The 18,367-nt window shown below is 36.2% G+C and overlaps 1 protein-coding gene across 1 annotated transcript in view; it reads right to left on the minus strand.

Moving 5' to 3' along the window:
• ANKRD31 (ankyrin repeat domain 31) overlaps positions 1-18,367 on the minus strand; it is a 138,880-nt gene that overhangs the window by 44,543 nt on the left and 75,970 nt on the right. Inside the window, exons 17-20 of the mRNA XM_068533441.1 lie at positions 14,118-14,260; positions 8,182-8,344; positions 5,946-6,061; positions 2,063-2,150 (exon numbers count right to left, since the gene is read on the minus strand). Coding sequence (XP_068389542.1) covers positions 2,063-2,150; positions 5,946-6,061; positions 8,182-8,344; positions 14,118-14,260 — 510 coding nt within the window. The remainder of the gene's footprint in view (positions 1-2,062; positions 2,151-5,945; positions 6,062-8,181; positions 8,345-14,117; positions 14,261-18,367) is intronic.

The raw sequence follows: 18,367 nt of genomic DNA on the forward strand, positions 1-18,367 counted from the left end.
AGAGAAATGCAAATCACATCTACAATGAGACATCACCTCACACCAGTCAGAATGGCCATCCCCAGAAAGTGTACAAACAATAAATGCTGGAGAGGGTATGGAGAAAAGAGAACCCTCCTACACTGTTGGTGGGAATGTAAATTGGTGCAGCCACTAAGGAGAACAGTACTGAGGTTCCTTAAAAAACTAAAAATAGAGCTACCATATGATCCAGCAATCCCACTCCTGGGCATATATCCGGAGAAAACCATGGTTCAAAGGGATACATGCAACCCAATATTCACTGCAGTGCTGTGTACAATAGCCAAGACATGGCAGCAACCTAAATGTCCGACAGATGAATGATAAAGAAGATGTGGTACATATATACAATGGAATATTACTCAGCCATTAAAAAGAATGAAATAATGCCGCCATTTGCAGCAACGTGGATGGACCTGGAGATTATCATACTAAGTGAAGTAAGTTAGACAAAGACAAATATCATATGATATCGCTTATATGTGGAATCTAAAAAAAATGATACAAATGAACTTATTTACAATACAGAAAAAGACTCACAGACTTAGAGAACAAACTTATGGTTACCAGTGGGAGAGGGTGGGAGAGAGGGATACACTGGGAGTTTGGGATTGACATATACACACTGCTATATTTAAAACAGATAACCAACAAGGACCTACTGTATAGCACAGGGAACTCTGCTCAATATTCTGTAATAACCTAAATGGAAAAGGAACTTGAAAAAGAACAGATATGTGTATATGTATAACTGAATCACTTTGCTATATGTACATCTGAAACTAACACAACATTGTTAATCAACTATACTCCAATATGAAATAAAAATTTAAAAAATAATAAAGTAGCATATGGGAGAAAAACTTAAATACAGACCATCCATTGTTTAATTAATACTATCTAATACATTATTTCTCACACATCTAATAATTTCTGGTAATGCCTTAAATGTTTGAAATTTTGTGAGTTTCAACTCTAAAATTTAGATATGTTTTAGTAAATTAATGACAAAAAAAAAAGAAAAAAGGTTATAAATCAAGGATCTTCCCAAGGTGTCTGATTTTATCTCAAAGGGTACTTTTATCTTATGAGCAGAATATGGGAAGTTTCATGCAGGATAAAAGAAGTAAACAAACAAGTCTTCAAATAAATCCTACTCAGGACAAATAATAATTTGGCTTATGGCTTAGTAATTATTATAAAATTGCAACACGACAAACATGGAATGTATAGTGAAGTCACAAACGATTCAGAACTGGTTCCCTCTGACATGAAGTTTTTCTAGTGCATTTGAAGATGTGTAATTATATTTTTAAAAATTCTTCCTAATGAAACACCAGTAGCATAACCATTATATAAAGAGAAACTTGCCCTAAATACTTCTATGAGAAGATACTTAGTCTACTCAATAACTTAGAATTAACTTTGAAGATTTATTATAACTTTTAAAAACTGATTTCATTTTATATTATTTTACTTTGGTTTCAAGGGATATCATACTCCTGCAAAGAATAAAGTCCAAAATTAAGGTACTGACAGTACTGTACTCCCTCTGAAGGCTCTAGGGGAGGAAACTTCCTTGCCTCTTCTAGTCTCTGGTGGCTCCAGGCATTCCTTGGCTTGTGGTTGCATCACTCCAGTCTCTGCCTCCATCTTCACATGGCCTTCTCCTTCTCTCTGTGTCTCTCTCTCTTGTGTGTCTCTTATATGGACACTTGTCACTGGATTTAGAGCCCATTTGGAAAATCCAAGACAAATCTCATTTCCAGATCTCTAATTATATCTGTAAAGACTCTCCCCCCTGCAAAAAAAGTCACATTCACAGATTCTGAAGCTTAGAATGTGGACATATTTTTGGGGGAGGGCACCTTCAACCCCACTGCACTCCTATTTTGAATTCTACCAGAAAGTTAATTTGGCCTGTTCTTGAACTTCATAAAAATGCAATCATACTTATACCCTACCCCCCAAAAAAAGAAGATGAGATAGCAATACCTTGGATGATTGAAATAATCAGACTTGAGTATGAGTATATATTTACCTGCATCTTCAGGGGTTCTTATTTCAAACGCTAATAAATTTTCTTGTTTTTCTTCTAAATCTTGTAGAATGGCACTGATGGTCTGATGCTATCAGATAAAATATTAAAAACTTCATTACAAGAAGGTAGATGTTTTTCTCTGATATGCAACTGACAAATGCACAGTAAAAGTGCTAAAGAAAGTGCCACTAAAAATGCTCATTTCCCTTTATGTTCCAAATGTACTCAGGCTTTGTTTAAACTTAATTGTATATATATTGCATATTTGGGGAAAAATTAAACTTAAATATATCTTGATTTATGTAGCAGATCTGCTCCAGGAAAACAGAATGTAAGAGTAGCAACCATACAAAGAATCACAATTTCTCAATGACTTCTGTTATAGGCATAGGAGAAAAAGAACAACTCAGCACATAATATTTAAAGACCATATATATGCAACAAGTTCACTTTAAGGCTTTATGACTATCATTGCACACTATTGAAATTTCACACATAGTCTTACAAATACAAAACACTCTCAAAAACTCACAAAGGGGATTTAAAACCACCTCTTTATATACTTGTCAGTATTAATATTCCTGACTCAAATGCCTTCTATGTATTCTGCCCAGAACTTTCTCTTTCTTATGAGAGATGGAATTGTGGAGTGGACTCTGGAACTGGACTGCCTGGGTTTGAATTCCGGCTTCATCTCTTCCTAGCTGGGTGACTACAAGTTAATTATCTTGTAGCAAGATTAATTATCCTCTCCTTGTCTGAACTGAGTAACACATATAAAATGTTTAGGACAGTGTCAGCACAAAGTAAAAGCTCAATAAATACTGCTTATTATTATTATATTAAACCAATCTCACACACAACACCCCTGACTAATCTAATCCATACTGATTTCTTCTTTCTCAGAATTTCTTAAGAATTTCAGTGCTACAGAAATTAGCATTAACATGTATAATGTCTTTTATATTTCCTCCATCAAAACAATGAGATCTTGTAGGCAGGAGCATGGCTTTCATATTTGTATAGGTTTCCACACTGCTGGATATACAATTGTTGCTCAATAAATGACAACTGATGGACTGACTCGTACTATGTATCCTTTAATATATTCTCAAAACACATTCATTTTTAAAAGATGTATGTCCTCAAAGCCTTGTGAAGTATGTTGCTCTAAAGTTTTACTTTGGTGCCCACAAGGGATATGGAAAATGCACATAATAAAACCATCCAGTTATGTGGAAAAGCAAACTAAAGGTCTAAATTTGTGACCAGACTAAGCCTCTACCTACAGGTTGGGATAAAGAAAACATCTTTTGGTGCTGACTTCCCTTACTGTTTTGTTTCATATTGTAGATGCACTCAGTCTTGTCCACCATGGGCCATAACTTTTCACTCCATACCAGCTCCACATTTTACCATGGAGGGCCCAGTAAAACTTTCCCTCCAAGATCCCCCTTCTTAGTCCTTCATTACTATTTGTTTATCTTACCAAAAAAAAAAAACACTCCTAACCTAGGATCTGTCTTTGGAATAAGCAACTTATAGACAGTTTATACTCTACTTACTGTAAAGCTTCACTATGATTTTATTCCAGATTTACAACTTTTACTATGGCAGGATCATCTTTGCCTCTGACATCTCTTTTACAATTTTGAATATTAAAACATAGTGGTTAAGAGCACAGGCTCTGGAGTCAGATTGCCTGGAGTTTAATTCTGCCATTGCTACTTAATAGAAATGTAATTCTGGATTGTTACTTACCCTCTCCTACTTTAGCTTCCTTATCTGTAATGAGGAAGGTAATGATATTGATAGAAACTACCTAGAAGAATTATTATAAGGACTAAATGGGTTAATATAAAGCACTTAGAGGAGAGCTTACCATATAATAAATACTCGGTGAATGCGAACTATTATCATTATTATTTTTTATTACTTCTGTAACTCATTCTGTATGGAGGTAGAGAAGGAGGCTGCCTACACATGCTGTGATCTGAAGGTGTTAGAAGGTAGCACCAAACTAAAATCATCTCATTTCCTTTGCACCTGGCCATAGAGTCGCCCCCCCACCCCCATCCTCAATTTGGTTTGGAAATTTCAACATTCAAAAACAATTTTACATTTACAAAAGACAAACCCTTGATGATTTTAATGTCTGCATATTTAAGGTTTTTTTTTCTTTTTTTTTAAGTTGGTTTTCATTAAACCCCTATATCTCCACTATATTCCTCTGTGGCTCAGCATCTAAAATGATATACATTATTCCTGAAGCAAATACCCATATAGTTAATAACAATAGGGCGATTTTTCCATAATGTTTTAATCTTTACATGAAAATATACCTTAAAGATACCAATGGTCAATATGGTGAACTGAGCTGATACAGAAGGACTCCAGTCTACTCCAAACAGTTGGAAAAACACATTAGACAAAATACAATAAACTTTAACCACCTGTCCCCGGCTAAGACTGGAAAAAGAAAGAGAAATAAAATGAAGCTAGTAGCAGCCCATGAGGGATCTGGAACAAACATAGATATTAGGGATTAGGGTCCTACAAAGGAACAGAAGATAAGGCCTCAGGGCCACATGAAGAAGGAGTTAGAATGGAGTCCCCTCATAAAGCTAGTGACCTTGAGTGGGTGTCCTTTAGCTTAAATAAGGATTAGAAAAAATTCTACTTGTCACCCACCCAAGGCTTTGGGTAGAAAATCAGAGATCAAAGGCTATTGCCCAGAATATAGTGCAGAGAGTTAAAGAGATGGAAAATATGAAAAAGACATATGGAGACTGGTCTAACAGCCATCTAAATATGAGTTCCAAAAAAGGAGATACTGAGAATGGGAGAGAGGTAATATTCAAAGATATAAGGGCTGAGAGTTTCCAAAATACAAATGAGAAATGTGTCTTCAGATTAAAGGAGCATGTCTAGTCCTTAGAATAATTAATTAAAAACACATCCACATTTAGACATAACCTAGTGAAACTGCAGAATATAAAAGAAAAATCTTAAAAACCGTAAGCTTAAAAGACATTATCTACAAGGGAATGACAATTAGATTGACAATTAACTTTTCATTCATTACAAGAGATACCAGGAACAATGTAAAATATTTTTTAAATGCTGAGGCAAATACAATTTAGTTTGAATACCATTCAAAATATTTAAGGTATAAAATAGTTGATTAATCATAGTTTAGGTTCAATGAATAATATTTTCCCCTCTACACTAACAAAAAATATGTAAGGGAAATCTAATCAACATACATAGTCTTATTCAAAATAATATTTCATTGAGGATGCTACTTTGCTTAAGAAGTTAGTGTCTAGTAAGCTGTATATTTTAATCAAACTAAGAATATCCATCTTATATATTAATATATGTGCGACTACTATGTTTTTTTTTTTTTTTCAAAAATATACGTTTACATGAGGGATTTCACATATAGCAAACACTATCACTATAAACCATGTGGGATCCACGTTGGTTAAACCAGGTTTCTTTTCTCTTCTCTGTCTGGGTTCCAGGGTCTTTTCTACCTAGTATGTATCCTGGATACTTTTTGGAAGTGGGTGGGTGAAGACACACTATGACAGCGGCACTGTCTGTCGGATAAGAAGTAGCCAAAAAACCCAATCTAGGTGTAAAGGATAGCAGCTAAACTATAATTCTGTGTTCAATGCAGATAATGGAGAGTTAACTATATACCATATTTTCTTGGTTCATTCTGTTCAATTATGCTGCATTATTTTCTTATGACAAAAAACATTTTCAACTTGTATGTCCTTAAAATGGAAAGAGTGCTGCCAACAGCCAATGGCTGGCTGGCCCAAAGAATGGCATTTTCTAGGCTGAAGAACAAAAGGATTTCAACTTCACTCACCATGGCAAGGTTTTCTTTTGTTTTTTCTTGGTGTGAAACAGAACGTGTATCAACAGTTTTGCAGTCATCACAAAAACACTGTTTATGTCTTTTTGCCCGGATAGCAGGAATTTTTACTTTAAAACATAAAATTAGAAAATATAAGAATGTGCAAAAATTTAGCATCATTTTATCAATTGTAATGGTGACAGGAATGGGAAGGATAAATTAAGTCTATAATTACTATGATATCTTAATGTTGGTCAGCACCTCATTATTTATTATCAATTGACTAACTACAGCTAACATTTGCTGAATACTTATCACATGCTGGGCATCGAACTCTTTTCCTGAATCATCTTATTTAATCTTCATATGAGCCCATGAGGTAGGTAATTAATTACATCTATTTTACAGAAGAGGAACGTGAAGCTTAGAGGGATTCAAGAAGTTGCCTAAAGTCACATAGCTAGTACTGAAACCAGATCTGACTTCAAGTCCATGCTCTTAAATACTATGACTATAATTCATTGTCTCTGTAGAATTCTCTCTGAACCTTCTCCCATTTTGGATTCTCTTTCTCCATATATGGGTACCCTATACCCCTCATTCTGTTGGGGAACCTGATGAAGGAAAGGTATATACAAGAAACAACAGAAAAGTGGGATTAGATATAGCACTTTATAACAAGAGTGCCCAATAACTCCAAATATGGCTGTGAAGAGGGAAAGAGACATGCCTGGGGCTCTAAGAAAGTCCCTGACCCTATGGACTTAGCATATGGTAGCAGGCAAAGAAAAGAAGATTTGTGTGTCAGTCTCTTGACTTTGACCTACATGTGATCTAGCTCACTAGTAAAATAGGACACAATGATTATCCTTGTCTCTCACCGATCATATCAGTAACAATGTTTCCTCCCTTGAAAACAAACAGTTGGTAAGGTTGTGGTAGGCTGGGGGAAAAGTGAGTCATGGGGGTTCTCTTCCCAATATTCTCCCTCATAGAGAGGACAGATAAGTTCCCGGCTTTCTTCTTCTATGAGTCAAGGCTCAAGCATGAAGGAAAAGGAAGAACAATTCCCTCTCCTCAACACTCCCCAAATTGTGTTTAACTGCCTGTTTTTTGGTTTATCTCCTCACAAGACTGGAAACTCTTCTTGGGCAAGTGCCTGGTTTTTATGGCAGGTGCTCAACAAATGTATGTTTTCTCAATTAGTGTTCACTAAATGCTTCTTTCTTTCTTTTTTTTTTTTAACACATCCATCACCTGACATTGTCACCGTGTGTGTGTGTGTGTGTGTGTGTGTGTTGGTGAGAACATTTAAGATTTACTCTCTTGGCAAATTTTAAGTGTACAATTTATTATTATAAACTATAATCATCATCTTATATATTAGCTCCCCAGAACTAATTCATCTTATAAGTGAAAGTTTGTATTCTTTGACCAACATTTCCCCATCTCCCCCCCATCACCCCCTCCCCCAAGCCCTTGGCAACCACCATTCAACTACCTACCTGGTTCTTTAAGCTTGACTTTTTTAGGTTCCACATATAAGTGACACCATAAAGGGTTTGCCTTTCTGTGTCTTTCTATGCTTATTTCACTTAGCATAACATCCTCCAGGTTCAACCATGTTGCCACAAATGGCAGGATTAAATGCTTATTTCTTATAGATAACTCTATATTATTTAAGTGCAAACTACTGCTAAAAATGGCTCACAAAATTTTACCTGACTATATATTCCCTTGAAATATTCTTTCCATTGTAATATATTACACATACACTCACATACATATATAAGCATAATATATTTGCTTAACAAATTCATATCTAGCATTAGAAAGTTTGTCTTGAAAAGTTGGCATCATTACAAATTTTGAAGTAATGGAATCTTAGTTTCAAAGACTTTAGTATAATGTCATTCTTTTCCGGCCCCACTACAAGTAAACCAATCTGCATAGTTTCAGTAACATCTCTATCTCAGATCCAATGTTATGAGAGATTAATGTTTGTTTAATGAATGATATGTGTTTTGTTTCAACATATAATTCCAATACAACAGGACCCTATAATCTATAAATTAAACCAAGTTTGGAAATGCTATTTCTAAAAATAAATGATGCTTTTCAAGAGTTTAATAAACATACAAAACATTTATCCCTAGTTATGAAACAATTTACACAAATCTTAAGATTTTCTTTTTCTAACCAGAGGCACACACCTTTATAAAATAGCAAGCACTCTTGACATACATACCAGTGACTACAGCATTACTCTCATCTCTATTGTCAGTCTCAATAGCACCATAAGATTTTAGCAGCTCTTTCATGTTTTTATCATCTGCTTCATCCAAAGCAGTCTTCTGCCTTTGATCCTTTTGATTAGGGTTTGCTCCATGTTGTAGTAGAATCTCAGCTGCCTAAAAGGTATTTTTCCAAAGTTATCTCTATAGACACCTAAGATCAATAATTCCTGCTCTCATTACAAGACACCAATATCAAGTATTAAAAGATATCAAAAAAAGTTTTCAAACGCTGACCAAGAAAATCTTGATTAAATTTGATATGACAACTGTAAACTGCTCCACTGATTTGGCCTGATCTGTCCTCACAGAAGAACCAAACACGATGACATGAAAGTACCAGATATGCTGCCTTCATCGCTGAAGAGGCAGACTTTGGTAGACTGATGTGCAAAAGGATTTACTCTATCTTTTTAACACAGCCTTTTGTCCTCCTCTAAGCTGCTGGAAGACAGGGTGGAGAAGGGAGCAAGGATCATTTCAGGATTATATTAAATTATACACTGTATTATAAATTGCCATCAGACATAGTTGAATAAAGTTTCATTTGAACTATATTTCAGGTATGTTACTTGTTTAGGAGGTTTTATAAGCTAGCCTGGGAACCTAATGTCCATTCTAATATTTTCTATGCAAATATGTTTCCTAAATAGATGACATATTCACAGAATGTTAATAAGATTAAAAAGAAACAAAAATAATCTACTCCAACCCCACCTTTTAAAGAAGAGAAAACTGAGGTCAAAGATAAATGTTGTGACATTTTGGGGGCAAAAGTTTCTAATATAAATAATGCTTCCCTGAATAACTCAAATAACTCAAATTTGTGTTTAACAAATTTGAATAACTCAAAGTTGTGTATTAGAAGTAAGTTTATAATTCATCGAAGTTAAAGATTGTCACTAATTAGTTGACAGTATAAGTCAACTAGTAAAAAACAGTGATTCCATCTGCACAAGGCAAATGACTCAAACCACTGAAAAACCTTTTGTTTAGGAAAAATGGTCAGTATTTTGTTAAAGTAAAGATATGCATATGTGCTAGTAGCTTTTCTCTTTCAACTTGTGTCCAGGTATGGAAAAGCAGAAAAACTTAGGAGCAAACGGGCCAGCAGAAATAATAAGGATAGCTCCTTCTTTGTTCTATCAGCCTAGAGTTAGCCCAGCCTAAAGGAAAATATATTTGTTTTAAAGTCAAGCATACAAAACTCACTCCTGCTACTTACTAGCTATGTCCTTGGGCAAGTTATTTACCATCTGAACCTCATTTCTCTCACCTATGAGGCTTAAATGTGAACCCGTGGAAAGTATTTGGCACATGGTGGGGCTTAAGGAAAACACTCCCCTATTTAGCCCTGTGTAATCTCCAGCCTGCTGGCTCTTTGCCTAATCTCAGTGTAGTTTCCTTACGCACATTTGTAGATCAGCCAAGGAATTGAGGGGATTCCCCTTTAAATTTCTGGAGAATTCTCTCTGTGCAGATATATTCTGTCTGGTATTTTGCCCCAAAAATTTTAGCTGTTGGAGTTTTAAACTCCAAACAGTCTTCTCAACTCATTGAGATCATAAGGCTATTTGCTTTCTTCCTCCCTAGGCTTCTGCCTGGAAACTCCTCCTAGTCCATGAGGTGGGGCAATCATACGGTTCGTCTCATTTGTTTCCATCCTCTCAGGGATCACTGCCCTCTGCTGCATGTTGTCTAATGTCTCAAAACTGTTATTTAATATATTTTGCTCACTTTTCTAGTTTTTAAGGTGGGAGGAAATATCTTATCCCTGCTATCCCATCTTGTACAAAAGTGGGTACCCATTCCCACCCACATTTTATCTTTAAAAAAAATCTTTTTCTCTTATTCTTCTTTTCCTTATCTTTTTATTCTCCACATTTTACAATGCAGAATACATGACCATCTTGGAAGATAACTTAAAAAAGAAACTAAGATTTTTTTTAAATTGAAAGTTGAAAAAGAAAATAAGATGTTGAATAACTTTGCATGTAGTCATGCCAGAGAGAAAATTAGGAATTAAATATACAGGGTGTTATAGAATTGATACTTAGAAGGTCTACAGTACCATATATTTACCTTTCTTGCTCCCCCTTATTAATCTTCCTAGATCATCTATCAATATCCTACCTCAAAATAAAGAAATAGGGACAAAAGGGGAGAAAGTGAGTCAGAAATAAAATGAGTCAATGATAGAAGAACTGTCACATGGAGGGAAAGTTAATGAAGATATGAAGAAAGATGCTGGCAATATATCAGTACCAAAGGAATTAAAATATCATTAAAAATACTACCTCCTTCTTTTTAAATAGAATATTTCTCCTTAAAGTAAAGGCAACAGAGATGTGGAAGGTTATTCCAAAAGCAAACTTTGTCTTTATCACCACTTAGGTAAAAGAACGTCAGTAATTCTCTAGATAAAGCAATAGCAAACTATGGCCCATGGACCAAATCCAGTCTGCTGCCTGACTTTGTAAATTAAGTTTTATTAGCACACAGTCAAACCCACTCATTTACATGTTGTCTAGGGTTACTTTTGCACTAGAACAGCAGTTGAGTAGTTGCAATAGAGACTGTGTGGCCCAGAAAACCTAAACTGTTGATTATCTAGCCCTCTGTAGGAAATATTTACCAATCCTTGCTCTAGACCAGAGCTGTTCAACAGAGTTTTCTTTGATGATGGAAATCTTTTAATCTATACTGTCTAATGTGGAAGCCACTGCCACATGTAGCTATTGAGTACTTCAAATGTGGCTAATGCAACTGAAGAATTGAAACTTTCAAAAAAAATTTTTTTTATTTATTTATTTTGGCTGCTCCGGGTCTTAGTTGCTGCACTAGGGTTCTTTGTTGCCGCAGGCTGGACCTTCATTGCAGTGTGTGGGGTCTTTTAGTTGAGGACTCTTAGTCGCGGCATGCAAACTCTTAGTTGTGGCATGCATGTGGGATCTAGTTCCCTGACAAGGGATCAAACCCAGGCCCCCTGCATTGGGAGGGCAGAATCTTAACCCACTGGACCACCAGAGAAATCCCTGAATTTTTTTTTTTTAAGATTTTTTTTTTTTTGATGCGGACCATTTTAAAAGTCTTTATTGAATTTGTTACAATATTGCTTCTGTTTTATGTTTTGGTTTTTTGGCCACGAGGCATGTGGGATCTTAGCTCCCCGACCAGGGATAAAACCCTGCAACCCCTACATTGGAAGGTGAAGTCTTAACCACTGGACCGCCAGGGAAGTCCAAGAATTGAATCTTTTAATTCAATTAATTTTAAATAATTTAAATTTAAATAGCCACATGTGCTTAGTGGCTACAGTATAGGACAGTACAGCTCTAGATCAAATTCCTTATTTCAAGGGTAAAGATATCATTATCTTTTTCAAGCAGCAGAACTAGGCCTAGAACTCAAGTTCTCTAAAATCCAGTTCGGTGTTTTGTCAAGCTCCCTTTTTGCTATTTCCTGTAGTGAATTTTCAGTTCTTGGCATTTATCTTTACAGAAGACCCTCTACATCTGAGTAATCATTTTCTCTAACCCTTGAAGTTACCAAATTTCTATGAGGGAAGCTACAGTCTTCAAAATAGGAAAATTCTCACTTATGAAGGCTACTTACAAAATTTGATCTAATCAAACATCCCTCCCTGCTCAATAACATGGCATTTTTTCCCATCCATCAAGTCAACATCTTTCTCTTGAGTTTTGGTCAATTTACCACTGGTCCCTGATATTGTAAATAGCCAACAATAAAATGGAAATACACTACAAATTGATTACAAAGTCAAAATGTAAAGATGTAGGATTTCCTGAAGTCATATATTAAAATAATATTGTAGAAATGCTTGAAGCACCTGTGAAGCAACTGATAAATGAGAAACTTAGAGGTAAAACTGTTAACCTAAAAAAAAGAAAAATTTTGAATATGAATGGATTAATACAGGACCTAGGGAAAACTTGTGGTACCTCTCAGAATTTTTGAAAAAAATACCTTCCCTGAGGTCATGATGCAAAAAACCAACTGTGAGATAAAGGATGTCCTATGTGCTGTCATACTATTTTGCCAGAAAAGCTAGGCCAAGAAAACATACATTATTCTGTTTTTGCTGTTCCAGAAATCAGTATTATTTCAATTAGAAACTAAATATAATACTACTTAGAAAAGAGTTAACATAGCAGGCCTAAAACTGCTATCTAGAAAGGCTGCTTGCTAGGTTGGTCTGAGGCTGGCATCTGTGAACTTGGCTGGTAAACAGTGCACTACACTGATATAAAACTTTCCCTAATTGATAAGAGTGGCTCTCTGTGCTTAAACTGTCTACACAAGCAATGTGGTTTATACTTCTGGGAGTCTGGAATCTTGCTATGTGCTAGGCAGAGGGTGCCTTCATGACCAGCCCTCAATATAAATCTTGAGCACTGAGTTTCTAATGAGCTTCCCTGGACAGAAACATTGCACTTACGTTGCTACATTTTCACTGCTGAGGGAAAAGCAAACTGTATGTGACCTCTCATGAGGAAGAGTGCATAGTACAGCCTGCACATGGATACCTCCAGACTCCACCTTTTTCTCTGATGATCTCCCTGTGTATCCTTACCATACTGCTGTAATAAATCTTAGCTATGAGTACAATCATATGCTGAGCTCTGTAACACCTTCTAACAAATTTCCAAGTATAGGGGTGGTATTGGGAAACCCCTTATTTTGTTTATATTGCATTTTTCAGGATAATGTCTAAAATCCTGATTTTCCTACTATGAAATTTTGGCCCTTATTTAAGTGGTTTCACTTTAAGTAACCTTTTCCCTGTACATATAACCAGTAAATTCATCACTTCAATGACTCTTCCTGTTTGCTTTCTTCCATTGCATGACCACATAACTTTGAGACTTTGTCAATTCTTCTTTAATTTAAATATCTTAAAGGTCAAAGAGCTTCTTTGATCAAAAGAAGCCTCCCTGGACATTAGCCCACCCATTTGGTATTATTCTTAATCTTTAGTTTATCTCTCTTATCTCTGCAAATCATAAATTCAATACTATTCTTTCACATGACTATATTTAGACTGAAAACAGTGGGGATATATTTTCATAAAATTAAATAAAAACTACCAGGCTATTAAAAATACCTAGAGACAGATAAAGTAGTTTTAGTGAGAGATCCAAGGAATTTTTTATATGAACCTTGGTTTTATATTGTTGTTGTTGTTGCTGGCAGTTTCCTTAACTATTTTTCAAAGCCAATAATTATTCCTGAAGTCTATATTGCCTACTGACAAATCTCCTAAGGTTTGTCAAACAAAAAAGATGAGTTTAAAAATCTGGAGAATTTTAAAGTCTAGATTTGAAATTCAGTGTTACTGAAATAATTACCCTGGTAATTTTCTCTTGTGATATTTTTACCATAGCTATCTGATTAAAAAAAAAAAAAAAAAAAGGAGAAAAGAATACAAGAACCCCCAAGGAAATAAGCAACTTGAGCTTTTACCCATTTCTTTGAAACTTCAAACCCACTGAGAAATTTCGAGTTTAAAAAACATCTGGCTGTCACATATATCATCACTATATAGACTCTTTTATACACAACAGCAAAGCATTTAACACAATTAAAATTGGAATGTATTATACTAATAGGCTGTGTCTACTTCTAGCCCTTTCATTTTATTCTCACTTACATGAATTACATGATGAAGAGACAATGGAAAAATGATTCATTAGGAAATACACTGGTTTTCTAATCTATATGTAATATCATATTCATTTGTACTTTTAAGCAGTTTTAAAAAATCATTTGTTTTAAGGAATCACTTAGTTTGCAATTTAAAATATCTTCACTGTCTTCACTCACTTTTTAAAGAAAAAGAAATAGGAACCTAATCTGATGTGCACTATACCTTTAAATGGTTGTTTGCAACAGCATCATGTAACGGCAGAATTCCATCTACATTTTCACAATTAACATTAGCACCAGCTTTTAACAACTCTACAATTATATCATTACGTCCCGTACTAGCTGCCTCATGAAGTGGTGTCCAACCTAAAAAAGGAAAAAAGAAAAAACAAAACAAGCTGCTTACAAATCAGTATTCAAGTAGTATATTCATTAGTAAGTTTATTTGCACTAATGGAATTATTATCTCTATTGATTCAAATGTATGTACTAAGTACTAGACAAGAAATAATATTGAAAACAGGCTACCTTAAGATCCCTGAGCCAGAGCTGCCCCTGGACACGGCCCTGTCCACCAGAGGGCCCAGGATCCAGACCCGCCCACCAGTGCACAAACACTAGACCCAGGATGCACAGGGCCCTGTAGCCAGAGACCCTGGCACCCAGTTCCACCCACCAGTGGGCAGGCACCAGCCGAGAAAACCTTGGGCCCCAGGTCTGTGCACCAGCAAGGCTGCTCTAGCCTCGGGAACAGCCTCACCCACAGTGGGTTGACACCAGCCCCAGGACAACTACAGCCCCACAGCGTCCTGTGGCAGGAGTCAGCCTACCCAAGGGCAGGCCAGCACCAACCCTAGGACCAGCTGGGTCCAAGCTCTGCCTAGCATTAGGCCAACACAAACTTTAGGACACACTGAACCCCACAGCCACCTGTATCAGGAACTGGTCCCACTCACCAGCAGTCCAACATGAGCTCTGGGACCCCTGGGTCTTGAAGCCAGTCCCCAGGACCTGGCTCTGCTCGCCAGTGGGCTGGCACTGGCCCCAAGAACTAGCTTCACCCACTAGCAGATGGGCACCAGCCCTGGGATCTCCTATACCCAGACTCTGTCCATCAGTGAGCCAGCACTAGCCCTGGGGTTCCCTGGGGTTCAGCAGCCAGCCACCTTGTGACCTAGCCCCACCAACCAGGGGCCAGCAGCCTCCACACAAAGCAGGGCCTGGCAACCAACCATACTGTGAGCCAGCCAAGCCTATGAGACCACACACAGTAGTCAGCCTGCCACAACAGAAGGACCCATGCAGCCCACCTAGGGGGCACCCCTAGAACGTACAGCTCTAGTGATCAGAGGGGAGTGAACTCCTGGAAGCTTAAGACATTTCCTATAAAAGGCTACTTCTCCAAGGTTGGGATATGTAACAAGCCTACCAGATATATAGAAATAACTAGTTAGGCAAAATGAGGCAACAGAGGAACATGTTCAAAACAAAGGAACAAGATAAAACCTCAGAAGAAGAACTAAGTGGAGACAGGAAATCTACCTGAGAAAGAGTTCAAGGTAATGACTGTAAGGATAACAAAAGAACTTTGGATAAGAATGGATGAACAGAGAAGTTAGAAGTTTTTAACAAAAAGAACAACCAAACAGATGAAGAATACAATAACTGAAATGAAAAATACACTAAAAGGAATTAACAGTACACTAAATGACATATATAGGAACGAATCAGCAAGCTGGAAGACAGAGTAGTGGAAATCAAGAAGTGAGGACAGTTTAAGAGCTCTCTGGGACAATATCAAGTGTACCAACATTTTCATTATAGGAGTCCCAGAAGAAGAAGAAGAGAGAGAAAGGGATGGAAAGCATATTTAAAAACATAATAATCTGAAAACTCCCCTAACCTGGGAAAGGAAAGAGACATCCAGGTCCAGGAAGCACAGACAGTCCCAAACAGGATCAACATAAAGAGGACCACATTAAGATACACTGTGATTTAAATGGAAAAATTTAAAGATGAAGAGAGAATATTAAGAGCAGAAAGGGAAAAGCAACAAATAACATACAAGGGAACTCCTATAAGGCTTTCAGCTGACTTTACAACAGAACTATGGAGGTCAGAAGGTACTGGCAGCATATATTTAAAGTGATGAAAGGGAAAAATGTACAACCAAAAATACTCTACCCAGCCAGGCTCTTATTCAAATTTGATGATGATATCAAAAGTTGTACAGACAAGCAAGAGCTAAGAGTTCAGCACCACCAAACCAGCTTTATGTGAAATGTTAAAGGGACTCCTCTAAGCAAAAAGGAAAAGGCCACAACTGGAAACATGAATATCACAAAAGAAAAAGTTCATCGGTAAAGGCAAATATACAGTAAAGGTAGTAAGTCAACTGGGTACAAAACTATTAGGAAGGTTAAAAAACAAAAGTAGTAAAATCATCTATATCCACAATAAGCAGTTAAGGAATATACAAAACAAATACATGAAAAATATGATGTTGAAAACATTAATTGTGAGGTGAGGAGAGTAAAAATGCAGGGTTGTTAAAATGCATCTGAAATTAAGAGATCAGCAAGTTAAAATAGTCATATATATATATATATATATATATATATATATATACACACACACATATATAAATAAAACTCATGGTAACCATAAATCAAAAATCTATAATAGAGCCAAATGCAAAAAAACAGAATAGAAACCAAACATAACGTTAAAGATAATCATAAAATCACAAGAGAAGAGAACAAAAGAAGAAAGGAATAAAAAAGAATTACAAAAACAACTCCCAAACCATGAATACAATGGCAATAAGTACATACATATCAACAATTACTTTAAATGTAAATGGACTAAATGCTCCAATCAAAAGACACAGAGTGGCTGAATGGATACAAGAACAAGACCCATATATATGCTGCCTACAAGAGACTCACTTGAGATCTAAAGACACACACAGACTGAAAGTGAGGGGATGGAAAAAGGTATTCCATGAAAATGGAAACAAAAAGCAAACTGGGGTAACAATATCTGTATTAGACAAAATAGACTTTAAAACAAAAACTGTTATAAGAGACAAAGAAGGACATTACATAATGATCAAGGAATCAATCCAAGAAGAAGGTATAATGATTTTAAATATATTTGCACCCAATATAGGGCCACCTAAATACATAAAGCAAATATTAACAGACATAAAGGGAGAAATTGACAGTAACACAGTAGGGGATTTTAACACCCCACTTTCATCAGTGGACAGATCATCCAGACAGAAAATCAATAAGGAAAAACTGGCCTTAAATGACACATTATACCAGATGAACTTAATTGATATATATAAAACATTCCATCCAAAAGCAGCGGAATACACATTCTTTTCAAGTGCACAAGGAATAGTCTCCAGGATAGGTCACATGCTAGGCCACAAAACAAGAACTGGTAGATATAAGAAAACTGAAATCATGTTGAGCATCTTTTCTGACCACAATACTATGAGACTAGAAATCAACTACAAGAACAAAACTGCAAAAAACACAAACACGTGGAAGCTAAACAATATACTACTAAACAACCAACGGATCACTGAAGAAATCAAATACCTAGAGACAAATGAAAATGAAAACACAATGATCCAAAATCTATGGGATGCAGGAACAGCAGTTCTAAGAGAGTTTATAGCGATACAAGATTTCCTTAGGAGTGAAGTAAAACAAATACCATATGCTAACACATATATATGGATTCTAAAAAAAAAAAAAAAAAGGTTCTGAAGAACCTAGGGGCAGGACAGGAATAAAGACGTAGACGTAGAGAATGGACTTGAGGACACGGGGAGGGGGAAGGGTAAGCTGGGACGAAGTGAGAGAGTGGCATGGACATATATACACTACCAAATGTAAAATAGATAGCTAGTGGGAAGCAGCTGCATAGCACAGGGAGATCAGCTCGGTGCTTTGTGTCCACCTAGAGGGGTGGGATAGGGAGGGTGGGAGGGAGACGCAAGAGGGAGGAGACATGGGGATATATGTTTATGTATAGCTGATGCACTTTGTTATACAGCAGAAACTAACACACCATTGTAAAGCAATTAAACTCCAATAAAGATGTTAAAAAAAAAAGATTACCTCAGGAAACAAGAAAAATCTCAAATAAACAATCTAAACTTACACCTAAAGGAACTAGAGAAAAAGAACAAAAAACCTGAAAGTTAGCAGAAGGAAAGAAATCATAAAGATCACAGCAGAAATAAATTAAATAGAGGCTAAAAAAAATAGAAAAGATCAATGAAACTAAGAGCTGGTTCTTTGAAAAGATAAACAAAATTGACAACACTTTGGCCAGACTCACCAACAAAAAAAGAGAGAGGGCCCAAATCAATAAAATCAGAAATGAAAAAGAAGTTACAATGGACACCGCAGAAATACAAAGGATCATAAAAGATTACTACAAACAACTATATGC

This window comes from Eschrichtius robustus, chromosome 2 (assembly GCF_028021215.1).
Source record: "Eschrichtius robustus isolate mEscRob2 chromosome 2, mEscRob2.pri, whole genome shotgun sequence".
NCBI lineage: Eukaryota > Metazoa > Chordata > Mammalia > Artiodactyla > Eschrichtiidae > Eschrichtius > Eschrichtius robustus.